This window comes from Nothoprocta perdicaria, unplaced genomic scaffold, assembly GCF_003342845.1.
Source record: "Nothoprocta perdicaria isolate Ctin4 unplaced genomic scaffold, notPer1 scaffold_252, whole genome shotgun sequence".
Taxonomy (NCBI): Eukaryota; Metazoa; Chordata; class Aves; order Tinamiformes; family Tinamidae; genus Nothoprocta; species Nothoprocta perdicaria.
The window spans coordinates 620,515-641,607 of record NW_020455480.1 but is presented as its reverse complement, the minus strand read 5'-3'; the positions used below and the strand labels follow the sequence as shown (position 1 = coordinate 641,607).

General features: G+C 65.3%; 1 protein-coding gene across 1 annotated transcript in view; it reads right to left on the bottom strand.

The window, feature by feature from the left end:
• ZBTB16 (zinc finger and BTB domain containing 16) overlaps nucleotides 1-21,045 on the bottom strand; it is a 27,300-nt gene extending 6,255 nt beyond the window's left edge. Inside the window, exons 1-3 of the mRNA XM_026040280.1 lie at nucleotides 19,987-21,045; nucleotides 9,326-9,423; nucleotides 3,848-3,934 (exon numbers count right to left, since the gene is read on the bottom strand). Of these exons, the coding sequence (XP_025896065.1) occupies nucleotides 3,848-3,934; nucleotides 9,326-9,423; nucleotides 19,987-21,032 (1,231 nt within the window). The 5' untranslated portion in view covers nucleotides 21,033-21,045. The remainder of the gene's footprint in view (nucleotides 1-3,847; nucleotides 3,935-9,325; nucleotides 9,424-19,986) is intronic.
• Between the last annotated feature and the right edge of the window lie 48 nt (nucleotides 21,046-21,093).

Sequence of the window (21,093 nt, the reverse complement as noted above, 5' to 3'; positions counted from 1 at the left end):
CGGCTCGCGAGGAGCGCGGGGCCGCGCCGCGCTCGGGCGCCAGCAACGCCGCGTGCAGCTCGCGAGGGAGAAGCCGCTGCGATGCCGAGCGAGCGCCCTTCAAGGGGGAGCCACTCGGCAACTAAATTTGATAATGCTTTTGTTTGCRGGTCAGGGGTTAAATATGTTCACACTAATCCCCTTCATCTAGAGTTAACGGACAAGCAAGATTTTTCTGTAGCCGGGCAAGAGGGCTTTTCTCATCGCTCTCCAAATAGTATTTGCACAGCGAAATTAATCGCAGCCCGTGGGCCGCTGGCTGTACGTGCGGGCCTGGCGCGCTCCGGCGCCCCGTTTACGTGTTTGGTGCTTTTCCGGCGAGCCGGCCGGCGCACGCGAGCCCCCGCGGCCCCCGCCGATTGCACCTCCGCGCGCCCGCGCCGCTTTGAAGTCCGGCCACTTTTTTTGTTTCTGTTTAATTTAGAGGCTACAAAAAGGAGTGATTTGCAAGGCCGCGAGATTCCCGCTTGCAGGAATGCGCGCCCCGACTCGGATTTCAAGCACTGTCACAGAACATTACTGTCACACAAAGGGGCTCTGTGCCGCGCGCTCCACGAGCCCCGCGCATCCGCGTGAGCTTGCGCTGCGCCACTCACCCGCCGAGCTGCYGCCACCAGCTCGCTGCTTACCCAGGTGCCAGCTCGTGGTGAGGTGGTTAGGAGGGCGCTTGGCCTCGCCCTGCGCCGGAGCCTTGGCGAGGAAGCGGCGCTTTGCACAGCGAAACGGGCCGCGAGAGCATGCCGTGGGTGCAGGGCAGCAGGCCGAGCAGAGGGGCATGCCAGGGCCGTGGGGTCCCGGCTGGGCAGTTTTCCTGCATTCTGGAATGCACACTAGAGCACTTTTCAAGGCGGGAGGCTGGAAATAGACGGGAGGGCGCAAGTGGACACACATACACGGTGGGGGCACAACTCAGGGCGACCACCATATTGGCCGCTCCTGCAGATGCCATAAAGASTTCTTGCCCCACAGCCCTGCGCATTGCAGGGTGTCTGCACCACTGGCACCACATACTGCGGGGAGCTCTTTCAGCAGCTCCCCCTGGGCCAGTTCCTGCTCTGCCTACCCCAGGAAACAATTGCCCACGGGCTCTGCGGCTCCGTGAAGAGACCAGGAGCAATGCTGGGCACCCTCTCTGCACGTGCAGCACCCAAAGCTTTGCCAGACAGGGCAGCGCCGCACTGGAGGCCAGAGCTATTGCCTGAGGTTGGCACGTGCTTCCCGCTCCCTTCAGCTCCAAAATCCAAGCGTCAGATTTTCCCATTGGAGTGCGCCGTGACGCGCTCCTCCTGCTTGATAGCAGCCGCGTCCACACGCGAACCGCAGCACGTAAGGCCYGAGCCCGCAAACACGGCACGCAGCACACAGCCAACACGGCACTACCTGGCCCCGCAGCAGCGGGCACAGCCCAGCAAGAGCTTCCTGAGCGCCCCTCGATYGCAGCAACTTCCCACAGACGAACGGCACGTGCTGCACACAGCAACGCGGGCTGGGCAGGAGTGGGCTGCCCCACGGCACGGCACAGCAGAGCGCGCAAAAGCGAGCGAGGGGAGCACAGCCCGGCAGCCCTGCGCTCCCGCACATGCAGCTTCCCTGCTCGTCATGAAGAAGCAAGGCGTTTACGGCTGCCTGGGCTGCACTCTTACCCCATTACGGTGCAGACGGAGCAGCGCTTCCCCCAGGGCTGCAGCACACATGGTGACCCGCACGCAGCGTAACCGCTCTGCTCGGCCTGCAGCAGCCGGCAGGACAGTGGCAGYGATGCAAGCGCCGCGTGGGGCAGCTCCCCGCGCGAGCTGAGCGCTCCCCGCACACGAGGCAGCAACAGAACCGCACAAGGAAGCACGTCCGTGCGCGCGCACCGGGGCTGCCGGCAAAGGGCTGGGCGCGTGGCTGCTCCGACCCCCAGCGCGGCAGCCCCCCCGGCCCCGCTCTGCTCCGCTCATCTCTGCGCTGCTCTGCCTGCCGCGCGCCCCCCCGGCTCACGTAGCCGGAATGAATGGGCCGGCAGAATTGCCGTTAMACACGCTTAATACTGCAGGACGTTATCTCCGTCTATGGAAAAAAAAAATGCGTTCTGATAGGATTTCGCCCATCAGCTTAATCAAGCTGCTCTCTCCAAACTCTCTGGAGTACCGTGAAACAGTAATAGAAAGTCATAGGCAGCCGGAGAAGATTTTATATTTGCTTCATTAAGGAAGCGCGCGGGCGGCTGGCTGCGCTGCTCGGCTAAGGGCGCGGGGCTGGCAGGGCACAGCCTGCCCGGAGCTGCTGCTCTCTGCAAGCGAGCGGGTGCGTGACGCGAGGGATGCGCATACGGAGCGASGGATGGGCGCGCGGAGCAAGGGATGGGCGCACGGGCAGCAGGGTGGCAGCGCCGCAGGGAGCCGCACCGGCCGCGCGCTCTGGGCACCGACGAGCGGCGGCATCGGGAACGGGAGCGCGGCGCCGGCGCCCTCGCCTCCCTTTGTACCTCCGCCACCGCACTACTGTTTTGAATCTCTAAAATAATGTGACAAGTTAATGATGGCACAATTATCTAAATGTTTAACAGACATGTTATCTAAGTGAATCGGATTGCGATTCCATCCCGCTGACAATAAACATCAATGGCAGAGCAGAAAGTGATAGGCAAATTATCGCAAACCCTGCAATTTCAATGCTATTAAATTTGGAGGAATAACAGCCCCGAGGCCTGTAAACTCCGAGTAAAATAGACCCTTGTGTTTGTCCAACTATTAAATCAAAATGCTACCAACAGACCAGGAAAGGAAAAGGGGGGAAAAAACAGAGATTTATAGCTTTTCAATTTTCAGTTACACATTGGTTTCATTAAGTCCTGGCCCTTGCTCGTGCCGGCAGCGGCACCTAGGGCAGGCGACGGCTGCAGGGAGGGAGCTGGGGCCGGCCGGGCGCGTGGGCGCGCGGGGCCACTGCAAAGCGCGGCGAGCGAGGGCGCTTCCTGCAGCGCCCGCGCGCGCCCCAACGGCTCCGTGGCTCAGGAGGAAACCCAGAGCTTCCTTCCTGCGGCCGCCGCTCYGTGGGAGCTCGGGGCGTCGGGGCGGAGGAGGAGCTGCAGAAACGGCAGCTCGGGGCGGGCGGCCGCGCGCGGTGCCCGGCTGCGCTTCTGCTGCAGAGCTTGCGAGCTGCGGCCACCACCGCGCGGGCCACGGGCCGGGCACACAGCCCAGGGCCCCGGCGCCCGGCCTCCCCCCCGCACCTGCCCCGCGGCCCCGGCTCGGACGGGTGCCACGAGCAGCGCGGCTGCAACCGCCCGTGCAGGGGGGCACGGCTTGCAGTGGGGAGGGCAATTACCGGGAGATTTATTAGCTGGTGCTTGGCCAGCAAACTTTCCAGATCAGATGACGTGGCCAAGCTATTGCTGTCCAGTGATGCAGCAGTTTTTATTTCTGATCGGTCATTAGAGCCGCTGGCATCAACGGGTCGCGCTGCCCACATCGAGGCCGCGGCCCCGCGTCAAGTTTCCTCCTCAGCATCTGAGGTCAGCCATTAAGGCCCCATTTATCAGCCTTTGCTGGGTTACACCTCGAGCTCGCCGCAATTTGAACATTTCCTGATACAATGGAAGCAAAGGGCTGCATCCTTGCTATGGACTGGGGCCCAACAAGGAACGGACAGATGTGCAGGAGCTGCAGGAGCCTGCGTTAAAAACGCGCAACCTGCTAACACAGAGCCGAAGCGCAGAGGAAAACWGGCGCAAACACGCAGCAAGGAAGCGGGAGGATTCCTGGGCTGCGGCCCCGCGCACGCCGCTGCCGCCAGCACCGCGCGCACGCGGAGCGGGACCTACCGGTGTGCGTCTGCCGGTGCGCGTCCAGGGCGTCTTCCTTGGAGAACTGCGCGCCGCACTGGTCACACACGAACGCCTTGGCGCCCGCTGCAAGGCAAGGGGAGAGGCTCGTTAGCGGGCAGCTCGCAGCGGGCACCGTGCGCCACAGCGCTCCACGCTGCCGCCCATCGTCTCCACTGCTGCCACGCTTGCCCCAGGAAGGGCTAGCGTCCCAACCGCCCTGCCCCTTCCCGAAGGGAGCGCGCCGGAGCCGGCGGCACGGCAGCCGCTGCAGCAGCGGCACCCTCTGCAAGCGCGCAGACTGTGAACGTMGCGCTCTGAAAATGGGTATTTGGGCAGGGAAGGGGCTGAGCGTTTCGCTGCCCATGCACAGCCGCAGGAGGCAGCCCCCCGACCTAATCCCCGTGTTGTGTTAGCTCCAAATAATAATGTCGCGCCGCGGCCCGCTATTGACACTCGCGCGCTCCTTCGCACCGGGAGCAGCTCGCCAGCGAGAAATTAAATATTTGCTTTTTACAAAATCATTAGACACCGGAGCGTTTCAGCGGGGCAGCAAGCGATGTCTCGGCCCCGCTCCCCTGCGGCCGCTGCGGCGGTGCCCACGGGCGCGCTCGGCGCGAGCGCTTCTCGGAAGCGCCCTATCGCCATGCGCCGCACAGGTCACCGGTGCCGCTCGCACCGGGGAAAAACAGGATGTCTAGCAGCAGATAAGGAGCTCGCAGATAAAAATAGATTAACAATGTACGCGCGCCCGGAGCTCGCAGAGCCGGTACAGCGCCGCGCGCACCGCCACATCGCAGCCCTTCATTCCTCGCTCGCTGCGCGGGAGGCAGCGCGATGCGGCGGCGGCGCAGCGGGCACCGGGCACCGTGCAGCTGCCTCTCCTGCCCGCGCCAACGGCCACGAGCAGAGGGGCTGCCTCGCAGTCCCACGCCCCCCGCGATGGGCACCGAGACGGGGCGCTCCAGGAAGCGCCTTCGCCTTTAAATCCTCCTCGTGACGGCCGCCTCACGGGCAGAAATATTTGGCAGCAGTGAAATTAAAAGTGATAAATTTTCTCGCCAAGCTGTGATCGATAATAGAGGTCTCATCTGTTAATCAATAAGACAGTCTGCCTGTTTACTGTGCATAGGCCGTTGCCTCGCCGTGCCGGCACGGGGGGACGGCGGGCGGGTGGCGCTGCCACGCGCGGTGCCGCCGGCAGGAGCCGCGGCCGCAGCGCCTGCACGCAGCGCCAGCACGCGGCGCGCTCGCCAGCATCCCCGGCGGGAGGAGGCGAAACATTCCTCGCGATTTTAAAATAAACATCTTGGCTGTTCTGATGAGATATGCACGCGCGGTTACATAAGGAAGTACAGCGTGTACCAAAACAGCGTCCCCAAAAAAGCACGAGCTGTCAGAACAATGCGTCCCGGCGCGGGGCACTCTGCAGCCCGCCCCGCTGTACAGTTTTATTTACAGTACCTCTTATCAGCGAGGGAACAGCRCGCGGCTGCCAATTTCCAAAGGCCAGCACTGCGTGTTCCCTCGCTCGAGTGGCCGCGCGGCGCGGGCGGGCGGGCGCTGCGCGGCAGGAGCGCGCGGCCCGGCACCGCCGGCATTCCTGCCCCGCGCTCCCGCGCTCCTTCGCTCGCGCACCCGCGGCCGCTGCGAGGTTAATTTTACTACGTGACTCACCGGGAAAAATGTCATCCAGCATCGCGGCTTATTATAACCGGCTTGGCGAAAACACTCGCTTGTTTACTGAGGAGAGCGGGAGCCTGCGCAGAGCGAGACGTGCAGGGCTCTGCCGCGGCCCTTGTGCCGCCACTGCCGCCTTTCTCCTGTCTCCCCCTTTCCCTTCTCCTAAGGCTCCTTTCAGGCTCTCCCCTTCACTGCATTAAACAGAGCAGCAGCTCCCTCTCGCCCTCACGGGGGTGGCACGGGCTCCCGTGCGCTTCTGATGCACAACAGGGCCACGCTGTGGGGCACCCGTGGGCACCGGTGCTCTGCAGCAAAGCCCTGCCCCATGGCAGCTTACAACGTGAGCTCCCCGGCTCAAAGCCTGCGCTCTGCTGCCGGCGATCCTAAGCGAGCCGGACACATTCCCAGCGCCTTGCGGGAGCTAGGCGGACAGAGAGAAACGTCCTCCCCGAGGCGGACACCCTGTGCCTCGAGCAGCCCCCACAGCGCCCAGGGCACCTCGCAGAGGGTGCAGATGGGGACGCCAGTGTTGACAGCCCCATCGTGCCCCTTCCATGCCGCAGTGCGAGCACACCGCCGGGGTGCTGCGACGGGCTCCCCGTGCCACCCAGCACCGGGCACCCATCGCCCACGGGCCGCGCCGACCGCCGCAGCCCGTGACGGGCAAGAGAGGGAGAGCGCGGAAAAATATGGATTGGAAACATGGCCGGGGAAATTTATGCACTGTCGTCGCTTTACTACCTAATTAATTCAGTAATTTCACAAACAATTTTATTTATGTTCCATTTACCACATCAAAAGTGCAAAGAGGAAAAAAAACCCAAACCCGCCGTGATGCTAAAATAATACCTCGAGGCATCTCTTTTCAATCAGCAGAGAGAATGAAAGGGGCCGAGGCGGCGGCGAGCGCGGCCGCTGCCTGCCCAATCTCTCTCGGGCAGACCACCAGCTCACGGAGAGGGAAAACAGCCGCGGCCTCGGCGAGTGCCTCCCTGGCTGCCGAAAACAGAGCTTGTCAAAAAAAACAAATCCATAATGGCCCGAGGCTCCTCTCCAATCTATTTTCTGCTCAGCTGGTTTTAAATGAAGTTATTATGAGTCATTAAAACACCCGCAAGCCTGTGGAAGTCAGCCAATTACAATTTTAAATTTAGCCCGTTCTCTACCCCGTTCTCTTGTTTTCTGCCGTTGCCCGCATAAAGCCTCCTCGCCCGCTCGATTAGGAGTGTTGTTGTTATCGCTGCCCTCCTCCCCGGCCGCAGCCGTGCTCTCTGCTCCGCTCGGCGCAGCGGGCGCTTCGCACCAGGCCGGGCGCGCGGGGCGCAGGCGGCAGCGCCCGGGGCGAGGGACACGCGGGCGCCACGGCCAGAGGCCACCGCGGCCACCGCTGCCGCCGCCGGGACCTTTGTCCGGGGCCAGGCGGGCATCACAGGTCACGCACGCTCGCCCAGGGGTTGAATGGCCCCGGTGCCGTGCGCTGCGCTGCCTGTCGTGGTGCCACCGCTGCCGCGCACCGAGGGGACGCTCGCCTGGGGACATGCGTGCCCGAGGCAGCTCGCGGGCCCCCGCAGCGCCAGCCCTGCGGTCCTAGGGACGGAACGGCAGCAAAGGGGCGGCGGGGCTCAGGTGGCAGCGCCCGAGCAGGAGGGCGCTCGGCCGGGCCCTGATCCGGGCACCTCTGCCCCAAGTGCCACGTCCCTCCACGCCGGGAACAGGCGCCCCGAGAGCCGCCTCTCCGAGGGAAAAAATGACAAGCGCAGCCCCGAAGGCGGCCGCCCGTGTTCTGCTCAGAAAGCACACAGTGTACTATACAGCCCATAAAACTCCAAACAGCCTCCAGACACTTCTGCAATCGTCCTCCATCAAAACACTTTGTCTTGCATACAAAAATAAGCGCCAGCGCCGCGCGGAATACCAAATCAGCCCATTACAGTAGGCGCAGGCTGCTCCTTAGCAACGAGGGGGCTTTAAAGCCGCGATGCTCTACAGGAAACAAAATCTGTCAAGCCTGTTGGGCAAATGATAAACATTAGCAGTATTAAAAAACACAAAAGCCATGGAAATGGTGCGAGCGCGGCGCGGGGGGGCCGCTGGGGCCCGCGCCCGTGCCCGCGCCGTGCAGGGGGCYGTGTCCGGCCCGCGGGGCGCGCAGGGGAGCGCGTGGGGCGGCCGGCCCCGTTCGCCGACGCGGGCAGCCCCACGGAGCGGCCGACGCGGGCGCCGGGCGCCCGGCAAGCGCCTTCCCCAGGTAACGGGGGGAACGGGCGCTGGCTCCGCGTCCGCAGCTGGCTCCAGGACGGCAGCCAGAACGGGAGCTCGCAGCGCAGCGCGTCCTGCCGCGCTRGGGGGGCCCGGCGGCCGGGGGGGCCATGTATTTTTCATCAGCCAGTGTATAATTTATAAACAGCATTAAACAGTTTTTGTTTTCCTTTTCCCCCTCTCCGGTGTCTGAGGGCTGGCCGGCAGTCAAGCCTGCATTAATTTCTGCTTTGGGTACAGTGTGTTCTTGGATGCACATCTGCGAGTGATCATAAACTCTCTGGAATGCTGGCAGAACATCCAGACCTGCCGGCAAGCCGGTGACATCACTCTGGGAATAAGTTTGGGAGGGCGGCCAGCGCGGGGGAAGGGCGCGGGGGGAGGCCGCGGGCGCCCCGCGGAGCCTCGGCCGCCCGGCGCGGCGCGGGGCACCCGTGGGCGCTGTTGCCCGCCACGCTCGCCCATGGCCCGTTGGTGTCCTGGGGAGCAGCCCGCACCATCGTGCGGCATGAGCCTGGCGGCTCTGCGGCGAGCAGGGGGCGAGGGAACCGGAGYTGGGAGCAGAGCGCACAAGGGGACCCACGTGTGCCCGTGGCGAGGGCTGCTCGGACCCACGGGTATCTCACAGCAGTTGACTGCTGGTAGCACCCAGCGGGGGCCCCGCAGCCCAGGCACTGAGCAAACCTGCGTACACGCTGCCCAGCCCCGCTCGGCCCGCGCCGGGGGTGCGGAGCGGAGCAAAGGTCCGTGTCCCTACACCCCGCGGGCACTGGGGCTGTTTTGAAGCAGTGCTCGCCTGCGCCGCGCCCGAGCGGAGGGGAAAAGCTCCCTGCGCGCGATGACGAGCTTGGCTCGGCGCGCACTGTACATACTGTACCCGCAGCGCTGGCAGCCGGCCAGGCACGGGCACCCGGCCAGAGCCACAACAACAAACACAAGGCGCGCGCGGGGCCGGGGCGCGCGCCCGGCCGCGCCGAGGCTCCCCGCGAGCAGGGCCGACGCGCGGCGATGGTGGCAGCGGAGCTGGCAGCCCCCGCTACCCGCACTCCTGATGCACCCACCACAGGCACCTCGGGCCATGCAAGGGTGCGGAGCACGCTGCACTCACCGTAGTGCATATGCCACCCTTCTGCATCTTTTAATTAAGGGACCTGCATAATTTGGAGCTGGGAGCTGGATTCATTGGGCAGAGGGTACCTCGCTCCGCAAGAGCTTTGCTGATGAAAGCAGCCGAGCGCTCACACACGAGCGTTGCCGCAGCGGTGGCCGGGCACGCGAGCAACACGGAGCGAAGGAGGCGCCTGCCCTGGCCGTGCGCGGGCGGGAGGGCACGTCCGGCGCCGCACAACAAGCACCGCGCGGCACGCGGAGTTTGTTATTCCAAGCAGCTTAGCCCAGAAAACATTCCCCCAATTAAAGAACTGAAAACAAACGGGGAAAGCAAAYGCGGGCGGCTGGCAGCGGGGCGGGAGCTCGCAGGGAAGCGCCGCCCGCGAGCCCGAGGCGTGGGCACCTCCGCGCGCGCTCGCCACGTACCTGAGTGAGCCAGTAAGTGCATCCGCAGCCGCAAGCTGTCCAGAAAGCGCTTCCCGCACAGCTCGCAGCCATACGTCTTCATGGCGCTGTGCAGCTTCCTGCGGGGCAAAGGGAGATGGGTTAGCGCTGCCGCTCGCAGGGCTGCCCGCGAGCGCTCCGCGCCCGCACGCTCCCCCGCGCGCGCCGCCAGTGCCGGGCGGCACAGCGCACAGGGCACAGCCACACGCCACGGGCTCTTAGACCCCGAGCCCTCGGGAGGCGGCAAGGCCAGCAGAAACCAGGGGCAGAGCCCACGTCTTTCCGCTCAGAGCTTCACTGTGTAACGCAGTTATTAGCGGAGCTTGTCCGGATCTCCCTGTGTCAGAGCAGAGGATTTAGAGCCCTGCACAAATCCAGGCCAAGAGGGTTTACACTCCGAGGGCTTTATCTGCCCTGTGGAAATAAACCCTCCCAGGCTCCTGGCGGGTCTCCGCTGCAGGAAGCCACCTGCACGAGGGCAGTCCCCTCGTTTCGCGCTGTTCCTCGTGGACAGGCCCGTCCGCGCTGCGCAGGGCGAGGGCCCGGCCCCGCGCGGCGGCGAGCGGAGCATCCGCGTCCTCCGCGGCACGCGCCCTCGCCGCGCTCTATTCACCATCTCGCTATCACCAAATTTGCAGCGGGAACAACCGTGTTCCGTTCGACGCCAGCTTGTAGGCCCATCTTATCGCTGCCAATCTCATCCGGCCTCTTTCAACAGGGTCTTAAAGCTCTTTATCTGCCGGGCTCCTGCGAGCAAAATATGATTGAAATGTTCTATTTCTGCCCGCTGGATTAAGGAGCCGGTGCAACGCGGCACACAACGCCGGCGGATGTAAGCAAGGTATTAGAGCTGCTCGCGCTGCGGAGATCCGAGGGGAAGGATCGATACGCGGTGCCGCCGCTTGCCTCAAGTTTGCCTTCAAAGCCGGGGAGGACAAGGCACACGAGATAAGACCCCTGAAAGACATCCAGCCCTTTGGCATCCCCAGGGCCGAAGGGGCTGCGCTCACCCGGCCCGCTGCTAACACCGAGGCCCCGGGAGCCGTCCTGGGAGCGAGCAGAGGGAAAGGGAAGCGCAGCACCAGGGCAAGACGGGCGGCCGCCCCGCGCTGCCAGCGCATCCCGCCCGGCCCGGCGCCACCGCGTGCTCCCAGYGCACCTGACTACCTTTAAGTATATATTTTTCCCCTCAAATAGACTGAATGCAATGGTTAGGAAATTTGACAGAAAACTATTCTGAGCCATTTATTGCCTTAATACGCACCTTTGTCCAACAGGCAGTTTTGACAAGAGCGATAAATTCCAAATTTATGTCAACAGAGCATATGTTGAACACCTCATTTCTGAGCTAAAGCGGCATGCTGCCCCATAAATCACCGTTCTGTTTGAAATGAAAGTAGATTACAGGCCTGTGTTATTGAGCAGTTAGAGCTATAGTCGTATAAATCAGAACTTTTAACTCTAGGCGATCCGCGGCGCAATTAACTGAGGGGCACTTTGTCATTCCCGGGCTCGCACGGGCCCGGCAGGACGCCCGGGAAGGGCAGGAAAGGCGGACACCCGCGCGGGCGGCACGGCTGGCTCCGAGCCCGCCGACCCACGCACGGAGAGGGGCAGAACGCGCGCGGAGCCGTGCGCTCGAGGGGCAGCGCCCGGAGCACCTGCCTGYGCCACCGCTTCTCAGGAAGGAAGGGGCCCCAGGGCACACGCCCCCGGCCCTTTATTTCTGGGCAGGTAACGAGGGAATTCAGCGCAGCCGCCTGCCAGGGCGCCCTCGCAGTGAGCAGCACCTGGGCCCGCCGGCCCCGGGCTGCTCACGGTGCCTTGCGCAGGCGGGCCGGCCCGCGGCCCTCCGTGCCATCTGGAAGGTTACCACCCTCGTAAGTAGCAGCACTATAAAAAGATTCAGGCTCTAAGTATTTCCTTTCCTATAAAATATTCATTGCCGTGCGCGAGAGCCAAGGAGCAGAAACCTCAAGCATTTCTAACTTTGTACTGCAGTAATAACAGAGTTTTATAGGAGCCTTCTGATTTTATTTATATCGGGCTATAAATACGTTGCTCCGTCCGACGGAGCGCGGGGCGGACAGGCGCCCTTGCCGGCGCGCTGCATGCGCGGGCGGCGAAGCCGGGTGCCCGCAACGCGCCCGCCCGCGAGGGCGCTGCTGCTGGCGCACGCGGCAGGGCGCAGCTGGCGCCGGCGCTGCCGAGCGCCTCCCTCGCCTCTCATCAAGGGACGCGCGGCGTTCGCCCTCCCGCCTCCCCAAGTCAGTATGAAAATCAATTCGCGCGCTGATACGTTTTATCGAGATACACGCGGCGATGCCACATTTCATTTATGGCGCAGATGCTGCGGGAAGACAAGGTCACTGGCTGCACAAGCGCCGGCACAAACCGCATGAGACATCACCCGCAAATGGAAAAGGAAGCGAAACGAGGAGCAGGGATAAGGACGGAGCCAGGGGCGCGCGCTGGGGCCACCCCGCAGGGCTCCCACTCCCAGGGGCCAAGGCCAGGGCGAGGGGAGCCTGGAGCCCGAGGGTGGCCCCGTTTGAGGGGACGTCCCGCGAGGGAACCCAGCGCCGGGCAGAGGTGCTCTTGGGCCGCGGTGCGCGCAGCCTGGGGTTAACGCACCCCGCGGCCGCCGCGAAGAGCACGCACAGCGCGCGCTGCCGCCACGGCCAGCAGCGCCCTGCCCGCTCCTTGGGCATCTGCTGACACCGGCGTGCTGAAAAATAAGTGGAGAGTGTTTGCGAGCGCGGGTTACACTGACCCTGCAGGGCCGCGCTTGGCACCACGCTTGTTTTGACTCGTAAGTTGAGCAAACATGACATGCGTGTCAGAGGTGTCAAAGAGAACGGCAGCAACTTATTTTTCCAAGCCCGAACTTTACACGGGAAAGCAAAGTGCCCTTAAAGCAGAATACATCTGCCGCAGCAGTGCGGCCGCTCTTCCCATGTTTTGATTCCTAATTCAGAAATAATAAGCGGTTCAGGGAGTCCAAGTTTAAAAATACCTCCCTCAGCTGCTCTCGCTCGCAGCACAGAGCTGGAGCCGCGGCCTGCGGTGCTCGCGCCCGCGCGCAGGGCCGGTGCACGGCGCCGCGGCCACGCGCCCCGGAGCCGCCGCGCGGGGACGCGCCGCGGGAGCGCTCGCGCCTCCTGCCAAGCGGCACCCCTGAGCACGGCCAGTTTTATAAGGCAATCAAATATGCAAGAGATTCCGCAAACTAATTTCAGGAACACACCTGGGGTCCCCTGATAATGTCGGTGGTGCCTGCGCAGCGCAAGGATTAACATTTCATAGAGTCATGATTTCATCAGCCACTAAACTACAAAGGATTAATTAACAGCCAGGCAAGAGCTCCTGGGCTCCGAGTACAGTCTTAAGGAAATATCTATCTCTGCTCGCCAGATGTCAGCGCACATCCGAGCAGCGCTTTGATGCGCGCGCTCCGCGCCCGGCGCGGCTCCGAGCGCGGGCAGAGCTCCGCGCACGGAGGCCCCGCGGGCAGCGCTCGTGCCACGGCGCGAGCTGGTACGCGGCGCGGCACGGCCTCCGAGTGCGCAGAGCTGCACGGCACGGAGGCTGCCCACAGCACCTGTGCCGTGGGGCGCTTGCCAGGGAGCTAGCACCGYGCCGGGTGCACACCACGCGCTTCCCAGCGCACCCAGCCATCCTGGCCCTGCCGTTCACGGCCCTCGTGCGACCGGCGTGCTTGGGAGCGGCCCCCCTCCCCTACATGCACAACAGGTTCCATGCAAATTCCCGAGCTTTTAAATTATACTGGTAATGAAAGCAAATAAAGGCAGTTAAAAGGCAATTTGCTCAATTGGTGCTAATATTTACGCACAGCATGCGCAAGAAGCAAGATCCGAGCAGGCACTTTTTCCCCAAGAAAACTTTTGGCGGCGCCTGCTCGGCGGGCAGCACGCGAGGCGCGCGGGCCCCGGGCACGGCGCGCGCCGCCTCCCCATGCCCTGCGCTCCTGCGCTTTCAAAGCAGCGCTGCCCCTGAATGAGAACTTGGTTTCTAATGGTTGGAAATATTTTGTACACTCTGCTGCTCCCTCTGTATCCCTTTGTCGGGGCCGCGGGCGCCGCGCTAAAGCGCGCACCAAAAGACCATCTGTAGGCACCGTCTTTACAGAGGGGTTTAAAGAGGGGGATGAATGAGCGCAGGAATTAATGAATGATAAAGCCGTATGGTCTCAGTCAGCCTCCTACGCCTCCGTGCCGCATTCAAACCCTCCCAGCCTTCTGCCACAAAGAGAGGTTTCTAAGCTACAAAAGGGGGGAAGCAGAAGAAAGTGTCTGTGTGTGTCTGTGTGCGGGCGTGCGCGCGAGCGGGGCTTCACGAGCAGACCCAGCAACTTGCCTCTAAGTTCCCTGCAGCTCCCTGCGCGGCGGCCTTGGGGGAAAAGGGTCCTGCTCCCTCGATGCCGAGAGCAAAGGGGGGTTCCTCAGTGCCTGAGACCTCTGGCCTCGTGCAGGGCCAGGCGCAATCACAAAGGCCGCTTGCCGGTKAACGGCAGGAGCGCTCCGCGGAGCWACGCGCCCGGCAAGCGGGAAGGCTGGCACGAGCTCGGGGACCCTGCTTGGCCAAGGAACCGGGTAAGGACAGGGCGCTCTGCGCCACCCAGCAAGGTCAAGGAGGAGGAGGAAGAGGCAAGAGAAAGGATGCCCAAGGGCCGGAGCTCGCCCATGCGCACAAGGCACCACAAGCAGCACAAGCGCGGGGAGCGCACAGCCGGCATGGGGGCAGCTCGTGCTCCCACTGCCCGGCCGGGCCTCCTCCCCCGGCCATTTGGTACGGATTAGAGGCCTCCATTAAGAGCTCACAAACCTTAAAAGGCCCTAATGGGCTTTTTGAGGAAGGGGTCGCAGCGAGGCTGCACTCTGTCCATTACAGAGCGGCTCCAAAAGGCGCCCCGGGCCCGCGAGGGCCCGCACTGCTTCCCGGTGCCGCCACGGAGCAGGCGCAGCCGGCGAGGCCGAGCACGCGGGGACGCGCGGCCAGGGCGAGGTAGCAGAGGGCAGGGCAGGGCGCGCGGCACCACGACGTGCAGCGACAGGAGGCGGCACGACGGGCAGTGCCCRCTCCGTGGCCCCTTTGGCACCGCCCCGCGCCACCGCCCTCCGCGCGGCTGGGCACCACGCGCGCCGTGCTGCAGCGCCACTTTTATTTTAAAAGCCGTCATGTGTAAAGCATTAGTGGTTTTGAAATTGCATTCTTGAGGTAATTAAATGGACAATCTTTTAGACATAAAAAGTGAAAGAAAGCAATTAAAAGCTAAGCGGGGAGGAAGGGCGCGTGTGGCGCGGCGTGCTGCCCGTTCCCCTCATGCGCGCCCTGGGACACGTGCACCTCTCCAGCACGCTGAGCGTGCCCGGCGCACGGAGACCCGGCCCTCAGAGACCCTGCAAGGCCAAACCTGCCCGCCGAGCGGCTGAGGGGGCACCCCGGCCCCCCCAGGGGCCTTCTCTGCCTGCACGGGTGTGAGGAGCAGCAGCCGCTATCTCAGCGCTCCGAGCGCCCGACCTTCAGTTTTAGGCTGGAGGTAAAGTTCACCGTTGATTAGAGGCACCCTAATCTGCTCCTAATCACTGCTATCGCYCGCTCCATCTTGCAGGAGGTCGCATGCTCTGCGTAAGCCTTGCAAGCCGCGTCCGCGCCTCTGCACCTCCCCAGTCCCGCCTATCCCGACGGCCGTGCGCCCGTCGCGGCCGCTCYGCAGCGGAGGCCCCCAGCCCGCTCCTCCTTGGCGGTGCGCGCAGGGCGCACGGATCGATGGCCAGCGCTCGCCGAGGCCGCGAGCCTCCGGAGCRCGGCCTCGGCAAACAGAGCATTGCTCAAGTGCTCGGCAGGCAGGTGTCATAAACAAGCAGGCACATGGCAAACATATTGATTTCCCAGCCCTTATCGCGCAGCAACCAGTGCTCAGTTACCAGGCTACTTTAATATGTAATTTACTGCAAGGAGGGCGGGCTCGGCCGAGGGTGCCTGAAATATTTACGGGAGCGGCACCGGGCCGGGCGCCCGCACCGCGGCGCACGCAGGCCTGCCCCCCACTCTGGTTGTTGCCTCCAGTGCTCGTTGGGCTCCTCAGAGCGCTAAAGAGGTGCCGGGGCACTGCAAGGAGCTGCTCACGATTAAACTGCTACTGCAACCGTGTAGGTGATGAGGAAATGGCCCGGCTTCTCCGGCTGCCCACGCGCACACTCCCTCTCTGCCCGAACGGAGCACGCGGGAAGGGCCCGCGCGCAGCCATCCCGTGCGCCGCGACGCCGGCCGGCTCCACGCACCGGAGCGGCGGCGCTGCATCCCCGCACTGCCCGTGGTGCCGCCCGCAGCACGCCCGTCCCGCCGCGCAGCTCCCGGCGCTGCAGCCAGCGCAGTGCTCACACGCAGCCCTCTGGGCGCAGCGCCTTGCAGCAGATCTCGTGGAATTTACAAGATAAATACTGGTAATTTGATTCTTATCTTCCTCAAATCCAATTCGAAGCCAATTCTGGGTAAAAGGACACTAATTACAGCCTACAGGGAAAGAAAAGGTAACCTATCAGCGGCAACACACTCGAAACGCTTACCAGCGGCTGGGAGGCGCAGAAGTCGCACAGACTGCGAGGCCGCCCCTGCAAGGACAAGGCGCTGCCACGGGGAAGTCGCGCGCTGGGCCCCGCGCTGCCCGTGGCGCTGCCCTGTGCGAACCGCCGCGCACTTTGCTCCTCGCTTCCCCCGCAGCTGCGGCCAGGAGTGCACGGCCTCTCCGTGCGCACAGGCACAGGGCGCAGCGAGCAGCCGGCCCCGGGCACAGACACATGAGCTTGGGGCTCATGCACAGGCACCAACGCAGGGTGACCGGCGCGGCGCCCCTTCCTGTGGATCCCCTTTCTCTCATCCTTCATCCTGCCTGTGGTCCTGCCCATGGGCCCCGAGCCCTGTCAGGGAGCTCCACACACGATGCTCCCTGCGTTATGCAGCAGCCCGGGCAGGGCAGGCAGCCGCTGCCGCCCAAGGTCTAACCGGGCGCCCCGGTGCGTGCAGAGCAGGGGGAAACGAGGGGCCAGCTCGTGGGGAGGCCACAGCGCTGGCAAACCACAGCACAGTGAGCAGCGCAGCGAGCAGCTTCTGTGCAGCAACCGTGGCTCTGCCTGCAGCTCCTGCGGGAGTGCTGGCCAAGGGGGACGTGTCCCTTGGGCTGGGGCCTCCAATGACCATGCCAGGCCCAAATAACGCCCTAAGGACTGCGCGGGAAAGTGCTGTGCGCAGCCTGCCCTGCCGTGAGTCCCATCTGCACGGACACAGAGGGACGAGGCACCTGCGGCGACGGGTACAGGGATCGATAGGCGCCGCAGCCGCTGCATCCCCAGAGGCGACGCCGGCTCGTCAGCGCTCCCTGCGAGGGTGCTCCCGTGGGTGGCGCACCAGGGAGCCTTTCCCCCGAGCGCTCGCTCGGGCTGCGGTTCAACCTCATTTCCTCGAAGTGCCGCGCTCAGAGGCCCCTTGCATGCTCCCAAGGCAGCGCGAGCTGTCCCRGAGCACTGTGGAGGGCAAAGCGCACGCCGGGCACCACGGCGGCAGCACCACGCTCCTGGAGCAAAGCGGTTCTTGGGGCAGGGGCGCCCGCGCAGCGAAAATGAGGGCCGCGTTGGAGCTGTGAGCGTTGCCCGCAGCCCCAGCGCCACCCCGAGCGGCCGCCCACGGCGCCCTCCTTCCGCGTAGGCCGCCGGGGGAAGCGGTCGGGGGTTTGGCGGGTGCAGGAGCGCGGGCGTTGTTTTCCACTCGCACATTTGTGCCGGCTTTGTAGGTCACCGAAGGGAGCGCAGGTACGAGCACGCCCCAGGTAGGCGCAGCCAGCGCGGCCGCTTGCAGCATCGCTTGGCCAAGATCGCGACAGCCAAGCGCCAACCAGATGAGGAAGGTCAATGGGAAAGCAAGCTAGCACAGAGGGACCCCTTGCCAGCCATGATCTCCTTAGAATCAGTTGAAAACGGCACAGAGCGCACTGGCCTGCACCCATGAGGCCGGAGCGGGTGCTCCGCTCACCGCCGCGCCTGGCCGCCCGCAGGGGCAGGGAGCTGGGGCGCCCTCGCCCCACAGCCCCCGGGCACCCKGAGCACAGCGGGCGCCGCAGCAGGAGCTCGGGGAAGGGAGAGGTGCGGGGCGCCGCCGCGCAGGGCAGGAAGGGCCCGCGCTCCGTGAGCGGCACGGCAGGGCCGGCCCGGCGCGCAGCCCGCGCGCGCGGGGGGAGCCTGACACAAGGCAGGGCCGCGCGCAATGGAAGAGGCTAATTTACACAGGAAGCGAGCACTTACCGGGCCCTTCATCCCAACACACAAAACCCTGGGCCATATCTGGAAGCAATTACAGCCAGTTAACGTGATCTGCCTGCCACTAAAATTAACTGCAAACAGAAATATTTTTCACTTCGGCAACAGGAGATGCCGTGGCCCCGTGTTTGGCTGCCGGGAAATATTTAGTAATTACTCATTTAAAGCCCCTCTTGAAGCTGTCAAGGGGGGAGAGGGGCAAAAAGCAAAAAAAAAAAAAAAAAAAAAAAAAACATAAAAAGGCAAGAAGGAGCAGAGCACATAGCATCAGTCCAAGCAAACTGCGGCATTGCTGAACCCTGGGGAAGCGGCGAGCGAGTTGGCACCGACACCTCGCCAGGAGCCCCTGGCACCGCTCGGCACCCGCGCGGGCAGGAAGAGCAGCGCGCGTGGGTCGATACCAGCGGCCCTGGGACGCCGCAGCCGCGCACGCCACTTTTCCAGTGATAAGCGCCGCTTTCACCCACGCCCCCGTCAGCACGCGCCGCAGTGCGGGGGGCTGCGCACAGGGCATGGAAACGGTTACGCGCCCAGCGCATCGGGCACGAGGCCGCGGCAAAGCCCTGGGCGCCGTGACGAGAAGCAGAGCGCGCCCCAAATGCCCGGCATCCTGCGCGGCCCCGGGGAGCGCACGGGGTCAGCGCGCGGCTCGCAGCGCGGCCCTCATTTCCGGCGCGGGGCGAGCGCTGCGGCCCGGCCGCCGCGCGCCCTGCTTCCCATTAGCCGCTCAGGGCGCCAGGTGCCACTAATAAGTGAGAAACTGGAGCTGCCCCCTTGTCTCCCGAACTCTGGAAACAATCACGGGCGGCGCGCGGGGGCTCCCCCCGGCCTCCGCTCGCCGGCCAGGGTGGGAGGACGGGGCCCTGGCGCCTGCCCTGCGTGGCTGGGCAAGCGCTGCTGCAGCCGCGCCACCCGCTCCACCACGTCCAGGGCACTGGTGCTGTGCGCGGTGCCGGGCTGTCCGCGACGTGCCCAGTCTCGGGCAGGGCGCTGAGCTTGCCCTCATCCAGCAGCATCCCGTTCGTGGCAGCGAGCCCCTCGGGAGCCCAGCGCTGCACTTCACGGGGCCGCCAGGAAACCTCTCCTTGAAGCGAAGCGGAGCCAGCAGCCCCGTTCACGCTCCTTCAGCCAGAGCGAGTGCGCTCGGCGGGGYGGCGCGCGGAGCGGTGAGCGTTTCGGGGCGCCTGCCAGGCAGCCTGCACCGCACGGGTGCAGCCCCGCAGCTGCGGCACCGCTGTGCCGGAGCCCCCTCGTTTCCACCGCGTGTTGCGCCGCACCGCACGCACCGTCACCGCAGAGCTGCCCTGCGCACACCCGGCCCCGTGCCRACGGGGGGTTTCACTGCGTTCCCCAGACTGCCGCCCGGCATCTCTCGCCACAGGCTCAAGCCCCCGGGAGAGACGCAGCTCAGCGGCTCCRGCTGCAAAGTTTCGCGGCAGCGGCATCTGCTCCGACGGCGAGCACAGCAGCAAAGTTTGCTGCCGGCTGCACTGCGGGGGAGCGCGTGGAGCCCTGTGCTCGYTCGCAGCGCGCGGCTCGCTGAAGCGCACGGCCACCCCGCGCACGCCGCGAGGAGGGAGCCGTGGCCGCCGAGCAGCTACACGCGGCGCGTGCGGGGCACAGGGCACACAGCCCCTGCACAGCTCCGTGCTGGCCCTCGCAGCGCGCTCCGCGTTAGCATTCGCGCCGGGCACCCGCTGCGGCTCCGCGTGGGTCACGCTCAGGCTGCGTCACCCCCGACCGGAGCGGAGCCGCTGGCCCCTCCYGCATGCCGGGAGCTGCCCGTGCTGGGACTCAGGACACGGTGCCRCACAAAGGGGGACGGGGCTCTCCAGCCCCCGGGCTCTCCTGGAGCCGCAGGTGGCACGGGCACTTGGGGATGGCTCCGCTGTGCGTGCCCRAGGGGGACACCCCCGGCCATGCGTGCTGTGCTCGGGGACACTGCGTGCACTGCACTAAGGCACCGACGCTGCCCGCGCGCTATCCCGCACACCCGCTGGCCCCGCACGCAGCGCAGCTGCTCTGGCGAGCGCTCCAACACGGCGCTCGCTTCGGCACACTCGTTAGCACAGCCCTCTCTGCCGGCAAGTCCCCTCCGCGCTCCCTCCAACAGTCCAGCCGCTGAAAGGCCGGTGGGGTGCGGACGGCAGCCAGCGCCGCCGGGCACACTCAGCAGCAGAACGCGCCCCACGAGGCTGCCCACAGCCCCCCACGCAGGCAGTGCCCCCGTCGCGTGCCGCTCCACGCGCAGCGCAAGCACCAGAGCAGCCCCGCGAGCGCCCAGCCCGAGCCGCGTGCGCCGGCACTCACCGGTGCTGCTCCACGGCGTCGCTGTCGGGCAGCTCAGCTCCGCAGGCGCCGCACGCGTCGCCCGCCGCGCGGCCCTCCGGCTTCATGCCCGCCGCCAGCTCGCCCAGCTTGCTGAAGAGCTCGCGCGGCAGGAAGGCCTGGGGCAGCAGCCCGCCGTAGGCGCCCAGGTCCACGGAGACGGCAAGCGCGGGCGGCACGTGCAGCGCGGGCGCCCCGGCGGGCGGCCCGCCGAGCGCAGAGTCGCTTTTGTGCTTGGGCAGCACGGCGTACAGCGCGGGTGGCGCCGCGGCAGGCAGCCCCGCGGCGGCCTCGCCGGGCGCCTCGGCACCCTCGTCACGCCCGTAGTGCAGCCCGCGGGCACTGGTGATGACGCTGCCGCGGGTCGGCGTGCCCGGGCCCTCCTTGGCGCGCTCGTCGGGGCGCTCGGCGCCCGGGGGACTGGCACCGCTCAGCGCCTCCTCGCGCTGCGCGGCGCCCTGCAGCAGCGACGGCCCGAGGCTCATGAGGGTGTCCACGGCCGCCGCCGTGGGGCTCATGGGTGCGGGCGCCGCGCTCGCCGCAGGGCTCTGCGTGCCGCTCGTCGCCTCGTGCGCGGTGCCCGCGGGGCCGCACGGCCTCCTGGCATCGGCGTCGGCATCGGGCGCCTCGGCATCGGGCTCGTCGGCCGCCTGGATGGTCTCGAGGATCTTGAGGCACTGCTCCTCCAGGTACTCGATCTCGAGGATCTCGGCGGCATAGAGCAGGTCGTCGAGGTCCTCGACGCGCGCCTGCAGCGTGGCCGTGTACGCGTACTCGAGGATCTGCTGGAAGGTCTTGGGCGAGAGGAAGTCGAGCGTGTAGTGCTGGCTGTTGCGGTGGAAGAGGATCTCGAACATCTTGCTGGTGCAGGCGAGCACGGTGCGGTGCGCGCGGAACTCCTGCCCGTCCACCAGGATGGCCACGTCGCAGAGCGTGCCCGCCAGCCGCATCTGGTTGGCCTTGTGCAGCAGCCCCGCGGCGTGGCACGGGTTCTGCAGCTGCACCGAGCCCATCCTAGCGGCGTCCATGGCGCGCGGGCCGCGCTCGGGGCCGCGCCGCGGGCCCACACAAAGGGCGGCGCGGGCGGCG